The sequence below is a fragment of the Corvus brachyrhynchos genome, unplaced genomic scaffold, assembly GCF_000691975.1.
Source record: "Corvus brachyrhynchos isolate BGI_N302 unplaced genomic scaffold, ASM69197v1 scaffold309, whole genome shotgun sequence".
Classification (NCBI taxonomy): Eukaryota; Metazoa; Chordata; class Aves; order Passeriformes; family Corvidae; genus Corvus; species Corvus brachyrhynchos.
Genome location: NW_008240227.1, coordinates 1,368,043 through 1,390,936, shown reverse-complemented (window position 1 = coordinate 1,390,936; position 22,894 = coordinate 1,368,043). Strand labels below are relative to the sequence as shown.

The window sequence follows — 22,894 nt, the reverse complement described above, 5'->3', positions numbered from 1 at the left end:
CATCAAAACTATTTGAATCAGTATTCAAATCTACGGTGGAAGAGACGTCAAACTGCCTCAATTAACAGTTGTTTTGTGTATAATTAATAAGTCTAGCTGTTCATTGCTCACTGATCTAATTTACCAAGCAGTGAGTCTTTAGTTGGCATAGTTACATGCCTTCTTTCTGTTTTGCACAAATGTTTTCCTTTTGGGTTCATGTATCTTTTCTGTATTTTTATAACACAGCCATTTATATTTAGTGCTTTTGAAGCAGATTCAGCGGAGTGAAGTGTTCTCCTTTGTGAGGTGTCTGTTGATCACAGTGAAATCGACTAAAGTTTGGAGAGATTTGATCTGTCTCTTTAATGACAACACCTCCCTCAATGACCTCGTAGAGGCCTTTTAAGTTGCAGGCTCTTTGGGATTCTATGAAATTCTTGTCTCTAACTTACTTTTACTTGCTTGATCATTTATATTTCTTTATGTGTATATGTGTGTTTATTACGTTTTCAGGCCTACAGTTGAAGGCAGTGTTTCGGAAGTTGAGATCATTTCCCAGCAAGTGGAAGAAGAGACCAAAAGCATTGCTCCTGTGCAGCTTGTTAATTTTGCTTATCGAGATCTACCTTTAGCTGCACTTGATCTGTCTGTGGCTGGGTCCCAGCTTTTGTCAAATTTGGATGAGGAGTACCAAAGAGAAGGGTAAGTACAAAGGGCAGATTTTTGTTGTGTAGTTTTAGATTACAGAAATTTCATGGCCTGTAAAACAGGAAATCTTGAGCTGGAGAAGTGTAGCCAGTTGTCCTCAAACTCTATGTAAAATCATTGTCACAGGATGGAAGTGACCTTTTCTAATATCGCTAATCTGGGCTGCTTTACGGCTGTTTATCATTTTAAGTAGTTCATAGCTACTGTTTGACCACAGTACCATAGTACTGTTTGACCTTGAAGCTTTATCTCAGGAAAAACTAGATGAAACACCCTACCCTGTCAGACAAGCAGAATGGTCTGGTGAAAGCTCCTTGAGAAAGGTGTTTCAGGATGACGAGAGCTGACTGCCGTGATTCTTGTACATAGCTGTACATCTTCTGACTGAGAGATAATATCTAGTACTGCTGATTCCAGGACAGACAGTGTACGTGTCAGCCGGTAATTTGAATTGTGTCATTTCCTTATGTGAGAATGTTGTCTTTGATAATGGACACAGTATAGGCATACTGCTCCTGTTTTTGTAGAACGGTGGTTCCAGGTTTACTGGAATAAAAGATCTTCATCAGTTCATAGCATTTGCCCAAACATAGCCCAGTGTCAGATTATGTAGCATTGTTGTCCTACAGGACATTAGAAGTCATCCTTATGCCTTGTTCAGGCTTGAAGTGGCTGTAGGTGGACTGCTGTACTAAATTCTTTATGAAAGATTTGGGTCAACTGGAGAGAATCCAGAGGAAGGCAGTGAGAATGATTAGAGGCTCAGAAAACCTGCCGTGGAGTACTGATTGAAATAACTGTGTTTCACATGGAGAAGAGACTTTGAGGGGAGCTTCTAAGAGACTTCTGTAAGGAAGGGAACAGCCTGTTATTGATCTCCATGATGTTTAGGACAAGAGCTAAAAAGCTTGAATTGCAGCAGAGATTAGTGAGGGCAGCAAAGTGCTGGGGTAGACTGCTGGTATGTGTGGGAAGGAGGGGGATAGAGGTACAATTGCTGGATGTCTTCAAGAAGATGCATTTGTCAGGAATGATAACACTGTATTTAACATCCCTTGGGACAGAGATGAGGTGAGTGGTGGTGCCTGCCCTCCTGATTCTGTGGCTGCTGTTCCCTGTGTGTCACACTGAACACAGTAAGGTCCAGTGAGAGCACTTCCCAGTAAGCCGTATAGAATGCTCACTGCTGAAGACTTTAAAGGACTTTAGATAAGCCTCCATTTATTAACAGTTCAATGTGTTTTAACCTGTGCTCTGTAATCAGCAGCGACCTGCTTGATCTCAGCTCAGCAAGTATTTTGTGTGGTAGTCAGGAAGCAAGATGTGGGGAAGGCTCTTGCCTTTAATTTCTTTCCAAATTGGACTTTTTGAGACTTCTCCAAAAAGTTGTTACTCCAAACGAGGGGAAATACATTTCGAGTAGGTTATATAAGTATGGTACAACTGTAACATAAAATACCCTGCATAGCAAAAGAGGCACTTGAAAATTAATTTGAGTATGCAGGTGTAACCCTCAGGCTATTTTGGTGCTGAGTCAATACCAGTTTAGTTCAAATATGCATTTTTATAGATTTTTATGATATGAAACTCAATTCTTCACTGTGCCAAAGGGCACAGATCTCTAACTGTAACCCTTTGAACAGCTTTGCAGTCTTAAGCATGGAAATAGGCTTGTCATTCTTTTCTTCAGCAGAGATCTCTTCCTTCACACAGACTTCTTTTGTGGCTTTGTCAGTCTCAATGGAAATAAGCATCCAGACCTTCCAACTATAGAGTAAATGCTCTGAAGTATGTTCAAAGCTTAAGTATGGGCATCCCAATGCATTTTGGCCGAGTATGTTCGGCCACCTTGTGGGAATGGTGGCTTCTTCCTTTCAGAAGCATTCACTGCAGCTGATGCCATGAGAAATTTAGGAGCAGAGCTGGGCTTCAGAAGCCCAGCAGCAGAAGTAAAATACTATCCCTGTGCCACCTCCTGGCTTGGTTGGGAATATGTCTAGTTTTATGAATGGTGTAGTTTCTTTCCCATGGCCTTGTTAGTTGTGACTGGCTTCAATCAGAGTGAGGAGGTAGGGTGGGTCAGATCAGTTTGATACAGGAACTGGCAGCCACATCTCCCTTATGTTCGAAGAGGGGGATGTGGGGAGGGGAGCACAGGAGGTGGCAGAAAACGTCAAAATCCCTGTAGTTTCTGCCAGCATCCATCTTTGTAACTGAGGCTCTGTTACCCCAGTGCTGCTGTACAGAGTGCAGGTGGAGATACCAGAAGATATTGCTGATGCTAGAGAGTATAAAAGATTCCCTTCCCTGGAAGTCTGCCTTTTGTTGCAGACTCCATGTGTTACTTTCTATATGCATTTCCCAGAGAATTTCAGGGAAGGTGCCAGCCTGCATGGACCTGCATGTGTGGCTCTGTTCTAGATCTGCAGCTGATCTAGCCAAGCTGTAGTTGTTCTAATTGCAAGGCTCTGGCACATCCCTGTGCTTGGACAAGACTGGGTAGTTGTTACAAGCTACATCTATCCATGACCTTGTCGGACAGCATAATTGTCCACAGTCACTAGTTCCTGGTTACTCTGGGCATTTACCAGTAAGTCTTCATTTCCTTCCATGGAGCAGCAAGAGAGACATCAGACTAGAGACGAACGAGAGCACAGGAAAGGAGTCTTCTGATTTAGCGGTTTAGTTGTGTGTACCTCAAGGTGCACACAAGGTTCTCCTCTATCTTTCCTTCTTAAAGGCTACAAGGTGTTCAGGGTCCAAGCACAAATGTGACCTGATTGCTACCTAGGGGAGCTTTTTGTTTCATCTGAGGGAATGTTTCTCTTAATAAAGCCGATATTAATAGGCAATCAGGAGTAGGTGGGTCATAACCCTCTTTGTGTGCCTGGAAACTGTGAGATGGCATCACACTAGCTACCCCTCCCACAGGACAAGGAAAAAGAAAATTTTGGTGTGCTTTAACTTGTTAGACAGACCATATGTAAGCTGGCATTCCTATGGCCATAATACTGGAATAAAAGTCTTACTTTGTGCAGTTTGATAGGTCTTTGCTTTTTCAGATCAAATTCTCATGGCAGTCAGTTCCTGTCTGTTGGTGTTGTGGAAGGAATTTTGTGGACAGTTTGAGCTGGTTTTGTCAGAAATTTAGGTAACAATGCTGATCACTGTGCTAAGCAACAAAGAAAGGACTTCAGATTAGAGGCACATTAAGCCTGTCCCTGATGTCCACCTGTAAGTAGTGAAAGGGTAATCAGGCAAGAAAAACCGTTCTACTCTACCTGAAACCCTCAAACAAAACACAAAATGTGTTGTCCTGAATTTACTGGGGAGGCTGTGACTGCACTGAACTCAGTTTGCAGGAAAAGAGTATGCCAACATTTCTTTAAGGAGACTAATCACCCAGAAAGGTGAGATGATTTTTAAATGTTAACGTTGCTTTAAATGCCACTCTTAATTTCTTTTTTTTCCAGTCAAGTATTCTGTTTTTCAAAAAATAGTTTCTCTTTAGTGCTTTTTTTGCATCAAGTCCAATAAAAGTGATGGAGAATAGCAGAAAAATTGTCAACATGCATGAAAGTAATACATGGATAGGGAAAAGCTCTCCTTTCTATATTTTCTGTAAGTTCCAGTTAGGAGGTATCAATCACAATAAATTATTTAAAAATTTGCAGATAATTACACTACAGACTATATATTTGTGTGTGTGAAGATAGACAATGAGCCTCTCTCTTGATAAAGATCTGTATTTATTGGGGGTTGAGAAACAAGGGGGGAGAGATATACACCAACTTTTAAATTATTTGTTGTATTTGTTTTAAATTGCAGCTCTTGAGTTTTAATGTTAAACATCTGAAACATGAAGGTGCTTTCAAATACTGTGTTTTACATCAAAAGCTGCAAAGTTTGTGAGTTCACACAGTTAATGTGACTCATTTGACATTAGCTGTAAATAGTCACGCTGTTGTAATTTAATAATTTATGATCATCTGTTCATAGCCTTAGATTTGTTTGGTCACAGCTAGAAAGGGCATTAAATAGTGGGAATATCTGAAAAAAAGAAAACCATAAGGGGAGAGAGAGAGAGAAAAGAAGGGAAACCAAAACTGAACAGAGATTTACAGAGATGCAGAAATTAACACAGAGAAGAGTTGTGAGTTCACATTTTAAACTGGCTGCAAGACCTTGCTGGTGAATGTATTCCGCCATCCTGGGAAAGAAAGATGTCGGTTCCTTCAGTCTGTCTTCTGTAATTGTACCAAGTAGTAGATGCCATTATTTTGGTTTTCGTATTCATCTTTCAGATATTACTTAGATCTTTTTGAGGTATTTTACTTGTGCTCTCTACAAAGCTTAAAGGTGCTTTATCTAAAGGAACTTCACTAGATCAAGTGCTCACATTTTTCTTGTTTTCTGCTTTTCTTGTCTTTATCTGGTGGCATAATTAAAAATAGTCCATTTTCTGAAAAGTTTTGTATACCTCATGCAGATCCTGGGTGCATGGTGAATAATGAGGTCCAAATCCAAGACAAAGTGCAAAGGTTTTGGAGGGCACAACTATTTCATGTAGCAAGCAAGCTCCTTGCATTTACAAAAGTGACTTGTAATTTAGTTTTAGCTGCCAGTCATAGTCTGAATCCAGAAAGATGGTGCAAAATCATAACACGAGGATGCAGTGAATGAGACTGTAGTGCTGATGTGTTCTTTGTGCAGTACTATATCACTGCTATCTCGGTGCTGTGGTCCCAGCAGACCTGCACTGCAGCAGAAAAGGACCATTCAGCTCAACAGAGCCTTTGAGGTGCCCAGCTCTTCAGCAGAGAAAACATGAAATTTTGGGCTATGTTACAGGGGTATTCAGTGATGTAGAAATTTCTGTTTCTGTACACAGCCTTTTAAGTGTTTCGTTTTGTAAATTTTGTTTCCCAGAATAACTCATTACTGTGTTTATCCCAGTACCTAAGTGCTTTGAGTGTGTCCCTCCCATGTCTTTTATCAATTGGTAGAGAGAGCAGTACTGTAAGTAAGACAAAGAATTAATTTTCTAGCTCAGTGATTTTAAGACTTTTTTCGGTTTGGAGATATTTCTGTATTTTTCCAAGAGAACTTGCTTTTCCCGGGTAATTTTTGTGGGTAGAAATGTAGCAATTGTAGCCCACAGATCACTGTTTGCAGAGCTCTTTACTGGAGACTGGAAATTACATGGGTCTAATTTGTCTGGCTTGACACTGGAATTAATTGTCTAAATTGGGGAAGATATGGCTTGGGGGCAAAATTTGAAATATGGGTAAGCAATGGGACAAAGGGGAAATGTGGAAAAGAGGAATATTTGTCTGAAAGGCAGGTCTGTAAAAAAAATCAGCTAAATGCTGAGCATCAATCTAAAAGCAAATCAGATCTTAGGATTGCTTAGGAAAAGGAGCAGAGAATAAAAGAGAGGTGTTGTGCTGTTGTGCCTCTCTGTATATCCAGGCTTTGCCCACGTCTTGAACACGAGTGCAGTTCTGCTCCCTGTCAAAAAGGATATGGTAGATATAAAAGAACTGGAAAAGAATCAAAGGAAAACAGTGATCAAAGATGTGCTACAACTTCCATTGGAGATTGCTACGTAAACTAGAACTCTGCAGTCTGGAAAAGAAGGCTGACTGAGATTTGATTGATATTACAAAGTTTGTGACACAGAGAGGTTAAAACAGGTTTGACACCCACACACCCCCTCCAAATACAGTCTCTAAGGTACCTTAATAGATTAAGGCCCAGTTCCAAAGAAACAAAAAGAGTTTGCTCTTGGCACAGAGGGCAGTAGATGCCTGAAGATACTTTCTGAAGGATGTGTGGCTGAGAGTAGCTTATCCCCCCAATGGGAGGTTGGACGGGTTTGTGGAAACGAAATTCATTGAAGGTTACTAAGTACAATGTGAGAAAACACATCTGTCTCAGGAAGTGACCAAATGGTAAAGAATTGGATGCTGTGAAAATGTTAAGGGGAAGGATTTATATGTTTGCTATGTTCTTAGTCATCTGGAGACATCTGCTCATGACCACTGTTGGAGACAGGTTGCCAAGCCTTTGTTCAGTGTGTTCTGGTATGGCTGCTCTTATGTTTCTTAAAGAGAGTTTTTGAGGCTGACGTTAATATTTCACTAAAGATCTTAACATAAAAAGGAAAAACCTAATAAGCAATTTTCTAGTGTGAGGAGTAGAAGGCCAGGTAATCACAGGATGTCTGTGAGCAAAGGGTGTAATATACACCTATAAAGAAAGCACAAATGATCCTAGAAAGCTTCAAGTACTTCAAATAGAGCTGGGAAGCATTCATGTAATTAATTAAACCTATTCCAAAATATTATCTGTGGCTCCAGTTGTCTGTATTCACATGCAGAAGAGGCTGCTAGGATAGTTACAGAAACTGAGGGTCTGTTCTACAAAAAGCATGGGCTTTAATTAAATTACAGATTTGGCTGCCATTACTGTGTATAATGCATCGTGGACAAAATGCCAACTAGGGAAAAGACCTAATCAAGCTCAAGAACAATATTGGCACAAGAATGACTGTGTATAAACTGGCCATGTGTGAGTTTAGGAAGAAAAAAGGGGGGAATATCTCTTGCCGTTTGAGCAGCAGAGTTTTGCAGGAGTCTTCCAAGAAATGCCATGGGGCTTGAAATAGTACAAGTTTTAGTGGGGGAAAAGATGAGAGTCTTCTCAATAGTTAAAGTTCTGTAGTTAAACCAAGCTTGTAGAAGTCCAGAAAAGAGGTGCAGAGCTCTGTTTGTTCCTTGGAGTTGGCTGCTCAAGGCCTCCAGCTGCTCCCTGAAGCCTGCTGTGAGGCTCTGCTGTGTTGTCTCAGCCAGATTTTGTATCGTTATTTAGCCTGTGTTCCTGTCACTTCCTGACCATGGCCTTTCTGCTCCTTCAGATAGCAATTTGGATCTCATCCATCCTTCTGTTTTCTGATCATAACCATCTTGTGAGGTGCAAACACTTGCTGTTTAGCCAAAAGAAAGAAAAAAAAGACAGGGTAAGGTATAATGCAGATTTTGGGGTATTTGTTTACAAGACCAGAAAATAGAAACAGTGACAGCTGTTAACAGCTTGAAAAAACTGTTTGTAGTGATTCCTTACCAGATAAATATGTTCAACCCTTCCCAGTTTTGCCTTATGTTCCTTTCTTTCCAAGCTGTTTATTAGTAAGACTAACAGGATGATGACAGATTGGATTTGCACAAAGCCATGTGTGAAAGTATCTTTTTAAAGAATTACCCCTCGTAAAATTCCACTAAATATATTTTAATGTCTCAGAACAAAACCTTACGGCCCAATGTCACCAACAATTAAAAAATTTCTGTGCTAGTACATTTATTTACTTCATCCAGGCATTGCAAGAAAGGTAAATGATATTTCTGTTGTAGAGACAAAGTAGCTGAAATACCTGATGAACCTGTTTGAAGTCATGCAGGAAAGTTTTCCGAAGTCAAACTTGTCTGTGAGTTCAAGCAAACACAGTCAGGACACCAATAGAATGTGTACTTAATCTCTGAACAAAATAGGGGACTTTTTTACTAGTTTGTGGGGGTTTGGTTATTTAGTTTTTTGTTTGGTTTGGGGTCTTTTGTCTGAAGTGAGGGGGAAAAGGTCTTTTACTTGTCTATGGTTAGTATGAAATCTCTTCATAAATTTGAGCTGTGTAAGTTATATTTTTGTTTGTTGGGCTTTTTGAAAATTCTGTGTAGCTGACTTTCTAATCTGAGCTTAAAATTTTAAGTGTAGCTTTGCAGTGTCACAGGTGAAATGGCCAGAATTTGGAAGGTAAGTTTAAACGCACACTAATTCTGGTAGGGGTTTGTGTTTCTCCAAAACCATATTTCTCATCTGTTGAATGGATGAGCCCTTGCACATCAGAAGGGAGAGAGAGAGAGAGACTACTCTGCTAAAACAGGTTTCAGGGTTAAAGAGGTGAGATTTGTGTATTAGGGGTCAGGGTGGTTAGCATGTCAGCCTGTAGACAGCGGTGTGCAGGTGCTGGTCCCTGTCCATCTACAGGCCAAGTGTTCAACTAAGTCACCTTGGTGTAGCAAGTTAGGATACAGCACTGAAGGTGGTTCTTCAGTGCATAAATTTCAAATACATTTATGTCTTTGAAATCGCCTTATATATGAGTGTGATTTTTTAATATATTGACTTTTTCGGAGTGTGATACAGGTGGAATTATGCAGGTGAGCTGCACTTGACTGCTTAAGCTGATTGCTTTTTCAATTGTGAACTGATAGTTTAATTCAGAAGCTTTTTAGAATTGGTGTTCTAAATATTGAATAATACTACTGAACAGACAGAGAAAACGCCATGTTATTTAGGACTCTATAAGCAATTAAAGCTTGAGTAACAATTATCATGTGTGTATTGTATGCCAAGTATGACAGTTGGTTTACTCTTACTGGTACATTTGGTATATTTGAAAATCTTAACTATGCAGAGCTTTTAAAGGCAGGTACTTGGGCCCTCTACTGATGGTTCTGTGAATAGGAAAATCTGCCCTGCAATACTAAAACACTGGCGTAATGGGTCTTTTGAAAAAGGGAAGATAAATATAAACAGAGAATAGGACTGAAGCCTGTTATGTTTAAACAGAGCCGTCCCTCCTCACTGTTTTTAGAAATAGCTAAAAAACCCCAATCCTAAGCCCAAAATCACAGTTGCATTAAAAACAAGTTATCCTGTTTTGAGATTATGTGAAATAAAATCCATTAAATGATCAAGTTGGCAAAAAGGCTTTATCCCAATGCCTTTTTTTTTGCTTTGTGTTTTAACACAACCTATTTAAAATCTAGTGCATTCTGTATTCAGGCTGGAGCCACAACAGAGTTAACCTAAGGGCAAGTTCCTGATAGTAACACTTGTCAAATCTTCTCTGAAGCTTTGAGAGTCAATTGAGGAGGTCTTTTACAGTCAGGCAATCAGGCAATCTGACTACAAGTGTTGTTGATATGCTTAATTCTGAGAAGCTGCTTGAAAATGTTGAGTCTCTGAGCACTGCTTGGCATCACTTTCTCCCTCATTTGTGAGTATGTCAGAGAACATTTTGTGATGTTTTTCCAAGTGTTTGATTATAACATGAGTTATTGAGTCTGGGACTGTTTATTAGGAATTGATAGGTATCATCATATCTTCTTGTACACCACTGATTTCTGTGTATTGATATTTTAGTTAGACAGTGGGGTTACTGCATCACACTTGCAGCTTTTTAAACCCTGTTAAATAAATCATGTCAGCTTTTCATTACCTAATGTGTATTTACAGTGCTTTGAAAATCTGAAGTGTCAGGCAACCATCCCATCTGAACTTTCTGAGGTGAGCCAGTACAGGAACATTGCAGAACACTGTGATGAGAAATGATGTGATACTGCATCAAAGTGATGCTGAGGGGGAGGAGTTAGGAGATAAACAGTATCAGGATGGGCTTTATGCTTCTGAAGTCCCTGCTACTGTTACTCCTATTACCAATACTCCTAAAAGAAAAAAAAGTATTTTTTAGCAACCCTCTTGTAAATGTGTATCCGCATTAGCACAACACTAATGCAACGTGTACTGCTTCATCAACTTCCCTCCAGAGTTCTGGTCCTCAGAACTCAGCCTCCTCACAGCTTCCTGCATCCTGCTGAGACCTTATTTTTCCTCTGAAAAAGGGTGACCTCATCCAAACTAGGTTTGGGAGCGGTCCCTGGTGCATGCTGTCCCCCCAAACTCTGGCAAGGTAATTCTTGGCCTGATCCACAAACAGATTGGTGAGAGTTGGACAAATAGCCAGGCGAGAGAGCCTTGACCAGAGGCTTGACACTTTCCCAGGCTGCGTACCTTTGCTACTATAAAGTGTAGCTGTGGAGTCACTGAGCTTATTCTTAGGTGTTTTCCAGATTCCTGTTGTTCTTTTCCATGATGTCATGGACTGATTGTTGCAACCCAAATTTGGCAGCCCTTGTCAGATCTGTCTCATAGTAGAGCAGGTATAAAGGTGCATGACCAGAAAATTCAGTAGCAGAGAAATCCTTTAAAAAAAGTCATTAACTTCTAAATAGCATAGTCCTTGGTACTCGCTGATAAGTGAATGCAGCATGTATGTCAAGATAAGAGCACATGAACACTAGTGAGATAGGAAGAAAGTGGAAATGTGTATGATAATTAGGGCTGCATGACTCAGTACATTGAAGGCACTTGGACACCACTTAATTCCAGAGCTGGGGAGATCCCAGGGCAAAGGTTTTTCTTACATTTTTCTTGGTACAGAAACTAGTGAAAGTGAACTTTGAAAAGTCTTTGTGCATTATTGCTGAGTGTATCCATAACAGCAGAACTTAAAATTTTGAGTTCACTGCTCTTTAGCTCTTTTCCTTTTTCACTTCTTCTTCTTTTCTTTTCTTGTTTTTCCCTTAATTTTATTTCCTTAGATCTAACTGGCTAAAACCATGCTGTGGGAGACGAGCAGCTGTGTGGCAGGTATTTTTGCTCAGTGCAAGTCTCAACAGTTTCCTGGTAGCCTGTGTAGTATTGGTGGTGATTCTTCTGACTCTGGAACTCCTAATAGATATAAAGCTTCTCCAGTGTGAGTAGGAGGAATTTTTTTTTTTTTTTTTTTTTTTTTTTTTTTTTTTTTTTTTTTTTTAGTTTTGATGAAAAAAGGCTTACCTTGCTGGGTGGTTTTTGAAGGGGGAGGATGTTGGGGATGTTTTTTTCCTACCATTTAAATGATTACTAGGCTAGGTAAGAAATGTGTTCTTGTGGAACCCTGGTATAGTGAAGTCAGTCTCTTCCTTATTAGTCTGACCAAATCCAGGTGAAATAACAAATTCAGTACAGGACAAATTTTCAAAGGATGCAAGCAAAATGTACGTGCAGAGATTCACACGTGTTGTCATTAGTACTTGAAAAGCTCTGTCCTCTACAGACATATTACTTATGCACAGAAGAAAAATCTGTGCATCATTAATCTCTGGTACCCGTCACACATGGATATACAAAAGCGATGAACATACAAAAATAAATAGGGTATTTGGTGTTACCTCTTATTAATTTACTTCTGCTCAAGTGGATAGGAAGTGAAATTATAGCCTTCTAGCTTGTAATGCACTGAAATGATACAGACTTTCATTCTACTTTGCTAACACACTATGAGTGAAATAATGGCTTAAATGGAGTTTTGCTTTATCTGAATTCACTCTACACAGGTTCCACAATGGAAGTTTTAATGCTGCTGTTTTGCTTCCTAATTATTTTTTTTTTCCCTCTACTCTTCTTTTCCTCCATTCCACCCCTTTTTTTCTTTTTTTTCTTTTTTTCTTTTTTCTTTTATGATACCATGTTGACTTGACCACAAACACCACCTACACTTTCCCCTGTGGTAAATGTTGAGGAGCAGCCTGTAGTATCTCCATGCAATCTCAGATGTGTTGAAATGGCAGCTGGGGTTCAGACAATCGCATAAATGCAAGAATACATAGCACGAAAGAGTCATGGTCTGGTGTCTTCTGTGGCAACTTTAAACTGAACAAACAAAATTTTTATTCTCTTGAAGTCCTTTTACTGTTGTAATTTGTCAATTGATTGTAGTGGAGTAAAGATTTGGGTATTGCAATTGTATTAAGATGACTTTAAGGGACTTTACTGATAATTGCAGCCATTTCATAAAGTCTGTAAGATGAATAAATGACTGTGTGTCATTCCACACTGTTGCTCACCATTTCCACCCATCTGTCCATACTGCACACACTGTTCTGAGCATGGCCCCACCGTTACAGCTGTTATTTTCTCTGGTCACTCACCAGTTTTGGATGAGGAAGTCCAGGATTTGGATGAGTCTGCCACTTTCAAAAAAGTTGGGAATGCTGATTGTTGGTGTAAGTCCTGAAGAATTGAACACGGAAGAAGCTTTCAACAATATTTGTTGAAGTGTCACATCTTTCTGTTTATGTAGAGAAGTTTCACTTCCTGTAGAGACAAACAGTTTACAGACTGTTGATTTCTCTGAGTTTTAACAGTTTTGGTTACTCTCCTCTGGAAGCACCCACTTTTTCACCATTTATTTTCTGAAGAACTTTCTAAAGAAAGCTTAACTTTAGGCATCATTGCTCCTCTGCATGTCTGGTGCGTATAACACTGTTGAAAGCTCTGCAGCTTACACCTTGTGCATGACCTGTAGGTGTTTGGTTGAGCTGGGTGACTTCACTGTTCAGAGGTGGCCCCTGCCTGGGTGGATTTTCTTGGGACCCATTCCACTTGTGTTACTACTTTACAGTTTAGCTAATGAATCATCATAAAGCCATGAGGCTTTTTCCCTTTGCCAAGTTTGGATACCTTCCATCTTGTTTTAAATCAGATACAGGCTGGCTGGGTGATGCTGATAGAATTTTTCCAGCTGTGCCTTATGAGAGATGTGTGTCACATTAAGGTTTTGAAAACCCATTAGCCCATAACTATGTTTCTCAAAAATGTAATTATGGTTTTAAAGAGTTCTTTATTCTTTATAAAACCAAGCAGTGCATTAAGATACTTTACAGCACATCACTTCCAATTCTGTCCATAATGACAACTGCTAATCCATGCTATAGACTGTAATTACTTAGGAGGCCTCCCTTTATTAAAAGAAAACTAAAGCAACCAACCAAAAAAAAAATGCAGCAGAAGCAACCTGGTGTTTTCTTTGGCTGTGACATTTTTAGAGCATATTTTTTCTCTGCTACTTTCAGTGTAATCTTTGGTTGCATGATGCACTTCTCCTATGCATAAAGCTTTTGGTTTCAGAGGTGGACACCAGATTTGCAAACTAGGACACACACATGAAAAGGTCGGAGACCTTTTAGGGTATTTGGGGGAAAGAAACTCAGGAAATTATGTTAGTACTGCCCTCCTTCTGCAGTCAGCTTCCTGAGCAGCGTGGAGCTGAGAAGCTCCGCTCCTGAGCTGCCAGCCCTGTGCCCTGGCTGCGGCCGTGCAGAGCTGTGCAAAGGGAACACTGCCTGTGCTGCAGCCGAGCCTCAGTAACGCGGGGTTCAGGGCTTGCCCAAACCAAGAGTATCACATACACATGCTTGCAGTGTATATCTGCCAGGAAATCAGAGGGAACAACGTCCACTGAAGGCAAGGGTTTCTACTACGAGCTTCTGTAATGGTCACTCAGCGTTTGTCAGGATGAATTTTCGTCCCAAATTCGTGGTTGCTGTATCTTTTTGAGTCGCTAGGGGGCAGATGGAGCCTTTATGTCAGTCGATCCCTGTTGGAAAAACTGCATCCAAAGGGTTTCTGGTTCTTCAGGCTACCCAGTAAAGATAGTGCCTTAGGATAACTTTATTGTATTTTATTTTGCTGATTTGTTTCACTTTTAAGTAGTTCCTCTGCTGCAGCACAGCAAATGCTCTCTCATCAAGCCCCAAAAGAGCTTCAGCAGTGAGAGTTCCAGTGGCAGCACATACTCAGTTTTATTTGTATCCTGATTTCTTCCTACATCCCTCTCCTCTCCTTCTCATATTAATCGATTCTGATTTAAAAATGAAATTGTTCATTTAGTGTGTGCCCTGTATGTTCTTGGGACGTAGTTAATTCTGCCACTGCCTTGCACCTCTATGCACACAGCCACTGCTTGCCTTACACTGTCATTCTCTGACACTGCAAGACTGCACAGACTGCTCTGGTCTGTCTGCTGTGGAGATGGTAGACTCACAAGTACCCTGAATAAGGAGAGAATGTTTTCTCTTCATTCCCTTAATCCAAACTTAGGAGCATATGGAAGTAGGAATTGCTAGCAGTTGAGTTAGTGGGCCATGTCAACTTCGCATTTTTCTGTCAGCGTGAAATGTATTTTGAAGCCCATTTTGAGCACTAGCTTTTAAGTACCTGTTCCAGTTTAAGTACTGATCATCTGAGCTGAATTGTCAGAGACTGAACACGAGAAATAATGTGGGGATTGTAGAGCATTCTGTTTCCTTACTGAATCCTGACTCTGGAATTTTAGGTACACAGGATTCAGTCACACATCTCGTACTAAACCAGTGCATGGGGCGAGAACATGAAGCAGTGGCAGAGCATCAAAGACCTGAGCTGTGTGTCTGCCATTGCTTACCAGCAGGAGTGTCTGTAAAAGCTCCAGTGAAGAGCTGCTAACATGGTGAATTAGGGTGAGCAGCTGGCAGGGCTGGAGTTCCATGTCCCATTGCATCCCATCTTCTTTGTGGTACTTCCATTGCAAAATGTAAGAAAGCAAGCTTTACCCTGTGTAAGTTGTGGCAGTACTAATTATACTAAACCTAAGTTGCACTCTGCTACTATAATGACCCTTTGTTGTATTATATTAATTGCAGTTTCAAGTGCTTCCCAGTTTGCAGGAGTAATTCACTGGATCAGCCTAGTCATCCTCTCTGTTTTCTTTTCAGAGGTATGTATAACCAAAGTCTTTCCCCACATACAGAACTGCAAAGTATTTTTATGTTGTCACTGGAATTAGCAAGAGTTTTACAGTAGTTTGACTGTAATTAATGTAGTACAGTGTATTTTAAGGAAAAAAACAAGCAAAAATGTACTGTTGCTGCTTCTACTTAGCAAACTAAAAAATGTTTTTTAGATTAGCACTGTTTGTCAGTTACTTAGAATTGGTAAGGAAACATGGAAGAGGAGATATTGCCTTACAAATTATAATTGGAAAGCTGCAGAAAGAAATAATAATCTCTGAACCACTACAGGCACTGGACAGGATAGTTTGATCCATTTGTTATCAGTGTCATTGGGTATAAGGTATAGGATTAAGATGAAGATATGTTTTTCAGGGATAAAGATCCACAGGAGTTTTTACAAAAAGATCTGTTTTGAGAATGGAATTATCTCCTCTCACGGTTTATTAAGGTAGTTTATATATTCCAGGTTGCTGCAGATAGACCTAGTCAGAGAATGAAACTAATGGTGAATTTCTTTGCCAAAATGTGTATGAATGTATGCATTGGAAAAGGCTCTAATCATGATGTAACAAATGACCAAACTGGAATAATATGCTTTTCTGAGCTTTCAGCTTTGTTCCAGAAAGAAATCAGTGGAATTGAGACATTGAGTCTGCTGCTGAAATATTCAAAAGTGCTTTTATGGCTATTTTTCAGGTTGTGATATGTGACTTGTCACAAAAACAACTTTTATGTTTGTTAAGTCGGAGTACAGCTTGGACTTAAATATTTAAAAATATTTAAACTTTTTTTAAAATATTTAAACTTAATATTTAAACTTTTTCCATAAGAGAAAATATAATCCACAGAGATTTGTTAAAGTCTTCACTCTGTAGTAAATTTAGATGGTTACAAGGTGAAGGTTACAAAAAACCAATAATCAAAGAGCTGTGATATCTGCAAATGATTTGGATCACTTGTGTTGAATTCATACTCATCATATTATATCATTGGTAATTTCCATGGTGCTCCTGATGAAATACATTTACAGATATCATTTTGTATTTCTACACAGGGTTTTTCAGCTGGTGTTGTAGGTGGGTGCTTTCTGAAAGGATTGTTTGATGGCAGGCAGGAATCTCAGGCTGCTCTGCATCCCAGCCCTCTGGTGCTGCAGGTATGCAAATAGGTCCTATTACTGTCTCCATCTTTTGACAGTGAGGTGGGCTGTAGGTTACATGTAAGCTGACTGAAAATAATCTCTAGACAATTTAAAAAATTTTGCAGAGTCTTTCCTTTGTGAATTGCATATCCTAATTCCCAAAGACTCAGGTTTGCTAGATGGTGTCCATTCCCTTTAAAGAAATACTTTCCTCTCTTCTCGGTGGGGATTAGCACCCTGGAGCTCCCTGTAATCCTGAGCTTCCCAACAGGATCAGCTTGTAGCTGATGCTACCAGCATGGCTGCACAACCCTGCTCACCTGATCCCCTTTGCTTTCTGGAGCTGGTTACACTAAAAGCCTCTCCTGTGCTCCTCAATTCCTTTCTGCTGGACTGCAGTCTCCAGTTCTTGCACCACCAGCACTCTGCTCACACCTGCCACAGTGCCTTGCTCCTATGTTGCTTCCTGAGTGCACAGGTGTTGTCAGGCTGTTTGTGGCACTGCAGACACATCCTCGAGGCAGGGACTAATCTGGCTCAAGGAAGGGAATTAGTTATTTCAGTTCTATTGGGACAGGGTACCCTCCAAAGTGGATGAACTGGTTCAGAAGTATTTTGCAGGAAAAGAGTAACAGAAGTGTTTCACAGAGCCAAAACAGGTTTACTGACTCACCATCCTCATTTGGGATCTGTGTTGGTTTTTCTCCTCTCTTTATAAGGTATTTGGAGCTACTTTGTCTTCTTGCTGTTCTCATTTATTATAAACTTACCACACACTTCATTATCTACTTCTGTTTTCCGAAGTATCTTCCTTCAGCTATTTGATTATGGTTTGAATTTTGATCAAAGAAAAATGAGGCCACAAGACAGCCATTGTGAGGTGCACAAACCAGGGTAGATTTTTGGATATAAGTTCATTTGGCAGCTCAGAGACAAAGGTGGCTCCACAGAGCAACTGGATGTGCTTCAGAGGCCACCAGTCTGGGACAGAGTTCAGGTGTACCTTTCCTTTTGGGTTTGCTGAGGTTGGCCTTATGCCAAGTTGAGTGCATGTCAAATTATGTCTTATGAGAGGGGAAAACAGAGGGTATAATTTTCTGTCATCCAAATAATTTTTTTTTTTTCCAAGAGGTTACAAAATACGGCAAAAATTGCAAGTGGCTTTTTTTTTTTTTTTTTTTTTAATCCATCATAATTTTATTTACTCCTTTGGTCTCTTCAGGGGATTTTTTTCCCCTCTGATTCCCATACCATGAGTCAGCTGTCTTTGGGATCATTTGTTGAGAAGATCATGTGTTACAGTGAGATTCTGCGGTCTGTGACTTCATGCCAGGATGATATTCCAGAGATGAACAGGTTTAATTAGTTTGCCTGGATATAAGAGGCAACTGCTGAGGATTGATGAGTCCTTCAGCCATCCTCCAAGCAAGGATTCAATGTTTCTGGTGTTCAAAAAAGGTTGTTGCCATAGCAAGTACCATGTTCTAAGTTTGGATGTGTGCTGTTTATTCTGTAATTTGGTTCCCATTGGTTGTAAATATGGGTACACAATTCTGCAGAAGGGTCTCAGCTTAAAGAACAAAGTTGTAAAAGACTTGTTAAAACCTAGAAAACTTTCAGCACAAAATCTGAATGTTTTGGAAGCATATGACTGTTTAAAGGTGGTGCTTTCAAAGCATTGCAGGTAATTGCAGTCATGTCGTGTTGGAGTTAAACAGGCACTGGCTTTCTGCTTGGTTAAAATGAGGGGGGCTAAACATGCCAGCAGCTGGCAAATGCCACCAGAACAGCTGCCAACAAAGCTGAGTAGCTGCTCTCAGAGCATCTTCCTGCTCTCCCTAGGTTTGTATTATAGCTACAAGCCTTAAAAGCACTCCGTTCATTTTATACTCTGTCACTGTCTGTGACTTTCCAGCATTAAAATATCCTTTTTCAAGTGAAGTACACATCAGCTCTGTTTGCGTTTTTCCAAGTATTTGAACAGGATTTACTAGTGGTGATGATTGTGTATGTTTGTTTCTGTTTAAGTACATCAGTGTGATTTGTCTGTGCACCAAATGTTACCTAGATGTTAAGACAGAAGAGAAGAGAGAGACACTGGGGGGAAATCCCAGTATCAATAGCAAGGCAAGGCCGGGGTTACACCCTCTCAAGAGGGCGAATTTAACCTTGGTATTAGTTGAGAAAAGGAGGATGGGGAATGTCACAGTGTTTTGGTAAGTGGATTGAAGTCTGCTTTTAACAGTCTTATCACACTGCCACAAATACATGGTTCTGTGGCTGTTGTTCAGCCCTGCTTTTCCACTAAGAGTGATGAGACTGCGTGCGAGAATGGTGTTCCTTGATGTTAGTTGGTTGCATTGCTCTGTGTGTGCTTCAGTCAGCCCAGCACTCAGGCCTTCTGCTGAAGGGAAGCACTTGAGTGTTTCCCTGGGAGGAGCCAAGTCTTATGTGCTCAAAGTCAGGCAAGCACCAAACTGTGCCTTTTTTCTGGCATCTGTGTCCAAGAAATGAGCTCTCAAAGCAAGTAGAGTAAGTGTGGGATCCCAGCTGATAGACAATCTGTTTCATTAGCTATGGCTCACAGGAGGAAAGAACTCCAAGGCTTTTTCCTCATCCTATATGTCTAAAAGAAGTATTGATAGTAACCTGCCACTTTTCTGCTTATTAATAGCAACCCTTGAAAGGAGTGAAACCTCCAAAGGGAGACTCTGCTGTTAAAGTTCTATTAAAAAGAAAAAACCATCCCAAATGACAGAACTAAGTAAATAATGCAAGCAGCAGCTCCTTTCTCTGCAGCTTCTCTCTCCGGACGCTCCGAGCGAACTGACCCCACACCCAGGTGTAGACAAAAGAGTAGCCAGGCCCGCCCCACTCCCCTTTTTGTCTTTCTTAAGTACAGCTATTTGTCCCCTAGCAACATGCATATGGGAGAAAATTCCTTTAACAGGAAAAAAAACTAAGACTAAACTAAAACCCCAACACCTTGAAAGGAGTGAAACCTCCAAAGGGAGACTCTGCTGTTAAAGTTCTATTAAAAAGAAAAAACCATCCCAAATGACAGAACTAAGTAAATAATGCCTTTCCCTCAACAAATTCATAATTTATGTTAAAAACTCAGGTATGTTACTTTTGTTATGTTATTTGTGAGCCTCAAAGAGCTGCATGGAAAGACAATAATCTATTAATCTTCTGTAAGCTGTGGTTTCTCTTTTGTGTGTTTACTTTTATTCCATGTACACACAACTTTTCTCAGGGTGCATAAATGCACTTCATTGCTGGTTGTGTATGTTTTGTTTTTTAAATGGATTCATTAGTGGGATCTAGGAACAAAAATACAGATTTTAAATATTAATATCATTTATAAAGGTAAATTTAGGCTTCCTTCTTTGCCAGCATGTATAAAATAAATACTAATATACTGGGAAATTTCTTTACTAACCAATTTTCTGGCTTCACAAAAAAGTAGTTACCATGGAAAATGGTCCTGTAAAGTTCTAGGAATCTAGGTGGACATCTGCCTGAAATGCCAGTCTGCCCATTTCATTTCCAACAGTATACCTGACTTACAGTGTGCTTTATCAGTGCTTCATCTGTGCTTTCATCTCTTGATTGTGGCAGTGCAGTGCCTCTTACACCATGTGTTTCAGAGATAAATGTTAATGTTTGTGTGACCATGCCCAGAGAGAACTTGTGATGCAGGGCTGCTTAAGCCCAGTTCCCTGGCTGGTCTGCATATATGGTAGAGTCTTTGGTGAGCCATTCCCATGTCTGAAAAGGCCTGTCAAATCTATACAGAATTGTCAGTTGAAAACTCATTGGTTTTCCCCATATTCTAAGAATTAAGATTGTGAGAATATTGGGAGAAAATAAGAAGAAGTAGAACTGCAGAGTTTGTGCAGAGGTGCATTTGAGTATGTGATGTCCTGGTAGTGCTAGTGAGAGAGAGCACAGTGTGTTCATGTCTGTTCATGGCTCCAAGCTTTGGCAGGGAATGATTTCTGTGGGACCACGTGCTGATGGAGCCCCAGCAGTTCCAGAGTACAGGACATGGGGGTAGGTTGTACTGGATAATGGTGACGTGGGGTCTCTAGTTTAGCATGTCATTTCAGAGCCTTGGTTGAAGAGAAGCTGTGTGAGGAGAATGCCTGTGCCCTGGAAACAGAAGGATGTGTTGGTTTAAACATAACAGCATGTTCCCCTGGGCTCTGGTGGCCTGGGGACAGCGTGTGCTAGGACAGCTAATGCAGTAGCTCGGGACAGGCACAGCAGATGGCAAAAGAGGATTCTTCTAAGGACTGGATGAGCTAAGGCCTCTGTGGAGTGACCCAGATGAGAGGAGTTATAAATTACAGATTGGGTACAAGGTGTTCTGGGAAAGCTTTCAATAAATACTTGGTCTTATGAGATATATCCAAAAGGCAAAACCTTAATCTACAGAGTTTCTGGAACCTCTGTAACAGATTAGTTCTGTGGCAATGGAGGGAAGGAGGGGCTTTTCTATGGACATCCTCTCCAGCCTCCCCCATCCTATCTATCTCCTGCCCAATCCCTACCCCATCTTGAAATGCAGAGTTCCTCTCCTTTGCCTTGTGCTGCTGGGCCAGCTTCCCCTCCTGTGCTGCCTCCTGGTGACTTCTTCACACTACGGAGGGATTTGACGCAGTGACTCATTGAGTAGTAAATTGTATATTAAATGTGCAAGCAGAAAAGTACTTAAAATTACCTAATGTACTGTGCAGTCAGCTGACAAATGCAGATTGTGGGAATTCACACAGCTGGCTCAGCAAAGGACTTGGCCAAGTTTCCCTACAAAATTAGGGAGCGAACCTGCAGCATCACACAGCTCATCTTAAACTTCACTGCAGACAGTTAATGTTGTGCAAACAGTTGTGTGTCACCAGGAGACATTGTCAATTTTGAAACTGGATTTCTGTCTGAAAAATGGTTTAAAATTTTATCTGGGTTTACTTTAGCTTAAAGAAGTTAACAGAACTGTTCAGTCATTTGCCTTTTATTAGTGCACCGGACAGACTTTCATGTAATAAATCAGCTTTTAGCAGAAAAAAAAAATGTATTTCTGATACAGCTGAAAAATATACGTGTTAAGGACTTTCTAATTAAAAGATTTCCAGTCAAAAAATATTAAAGCTTTCTTTTTCAAGTACAAAAATCCGAGCTGGCAGTGGCCTTTAACAGGAAAATACTCACACTGATACTTAATGGTTTTTTTTCAAATCTGTCTTCAGAAATGCAGAATGCCTGTGGTGTAATGCAAAACTATGTGTGTGCATTTACTACAGTGATGAGAAATGCCTGCATATCAGTCAGGAACATCAGTACTACTCCCTTTTTTCCTTTTTTCATGTAGATTCTTGTATTTATAAATGGTAGATTTATGACTAACGTTTTTGTCTGTGATGAATGTTTTGCAGTTGCAATTCTCTTTTAATTCATATGCATCTTTCAGTTTGGTCCTTGAACAATGCATAGGAAGTTTCCTGGATTATTAATTTCTGTCTCTGTGTTTTTTCGGATTCTGCTACAGCTCCTCATTTTTAAAGTTCTGTACAGAGACAATATACAATCAGATGTAATATATATATATTTGTTTGAAACATGTTTTTGATTGCTTTGGAAGAAATACAAAAATGTTATATGTAAGAAATACCAATGCTTTCATTGCAGTCAAAGTATTTATTATACTGAGCAATCAAGGAGGTGCCCAATACAGTCCAAATTTCTTTGCTTCAGCCTCCTCTGGGTGAGAGCTGTGTGGCAGCAGCAGTGGATGTTCTCTGGTGCCGTGGACACACACAGGCAGAGTGGAGACAGCCAGAGCTCATCTGGAGCTGTGCTGGCCCAGGGGCACCTCAGTGTCCCAGCTGGGACTCACTCGGGTCACCAAGGGAAGTGCCTTGCCTGGCTCTTGTCACTTCAGTGGTGATGGGGTTTTTTTCAGAGTGACAATGCTGGTGCACAGCTTGAAGAGCTTTCATACAGAGCAAATGTTTTCTAAGCTTACCCCCAGTTCTGCCCAGCTGGTTCTGAAGGATGCAGCTCTGGGATGGGGGAGCTGGATTATCCCATGCTTACCACTTCACCTTCCTGCAGTGTCTGCTCTAGCTGAGAGCCAAGGTGCTGATCATCTGGGCATGTTTTACTGGGCACCAACACCAATCCTGCATTAAATGTCTGCCAAGTAGACTTCCAGTCACTGCTGACTTGTGCTGATTCACAGCAGCAGAGTGGGAATGAAAACATTTGTGTTAGCTTCCAGCCCTTGGAACTGCTCACACCCCCATTAACATGACAGTAGCACAGTCTGATTTAAACACTGCAGTGAGGAATTAAAAAGACAGAAAGTAAAATCCTTTTTTACATTCCCTTAACAGTCCCATGTTAAATCATATTTAGGGTTGTGAGGTGGTGTTTCAGTTTTCTTTGTGCAGATATGCCTCCTTTCAGTGAAAATACCTTTGTGCGCACCTGTCCAAAGGAAGAAAGATTTTAACCCTCAGTTTCTGTAAAGGTGTTAAGTGCTCAGCCATCCTGTAGTTAGTTGCTCATTGACCTGGCACTTCATAAATCCTGCCTAAGCATAGCAAAGAGTAAGCTGTGCTGTCAG

The 22,894-nt window shown here is 40.4% G+C and overlaps 1 protein-coding gene and 1 long non-coding RNA gene across 7 annotated transcripts in view; one reads left to right on the top strand and one right to left on the bottom strand.

Annotated features, from left to right (window-relative positions):
• TMEM266 (transmembrane protein 266) overlaps positions 1-22,894 on the top strand; it is a 58,850-nt gene that overhangs the window by 3,928 nt on the left and 32,028 nt on the right. For 3 of the 6 annotated variants that reach the window (XM_008641955.2, XM_017745159.1, XM_017745161.1), the window contains 4 exons: positions 496-684; positions 11,133-11,287; positions 15,036-15,109; positions 16,180-16,281. In XM_008641955.2, the coding sequence (XP_008640177.2) occupies positions 496-684; positions 11,133-11,287; positions 15,036-15,109; positions 16,180-16,281 (520 nt within the window). Of the gene's footprint in view, positions 1-495; positions 685-11,132; positions 11,288-15,035; positions 15,110-16,179; positions 16,282-22,894 lie in introns of those variants that run through there. The other 3 variants (XM_017745162.1, XM_017745160.1, XM_017745163.1) reach the window with 3 other exon arrangements.
• On the bottom strand, positions 17,479-22,075 carry LOC108449335. The gene is made up of 2 exons (XR_001865498.1): positions 19,252-22,075; positions 17,479-18,945 (listed from the first exon to the last, which is right to left on the bottom strand). It is a non-coding gene; the product is annotated as an uncharacterized LOC108449335 (long non-coding RNA).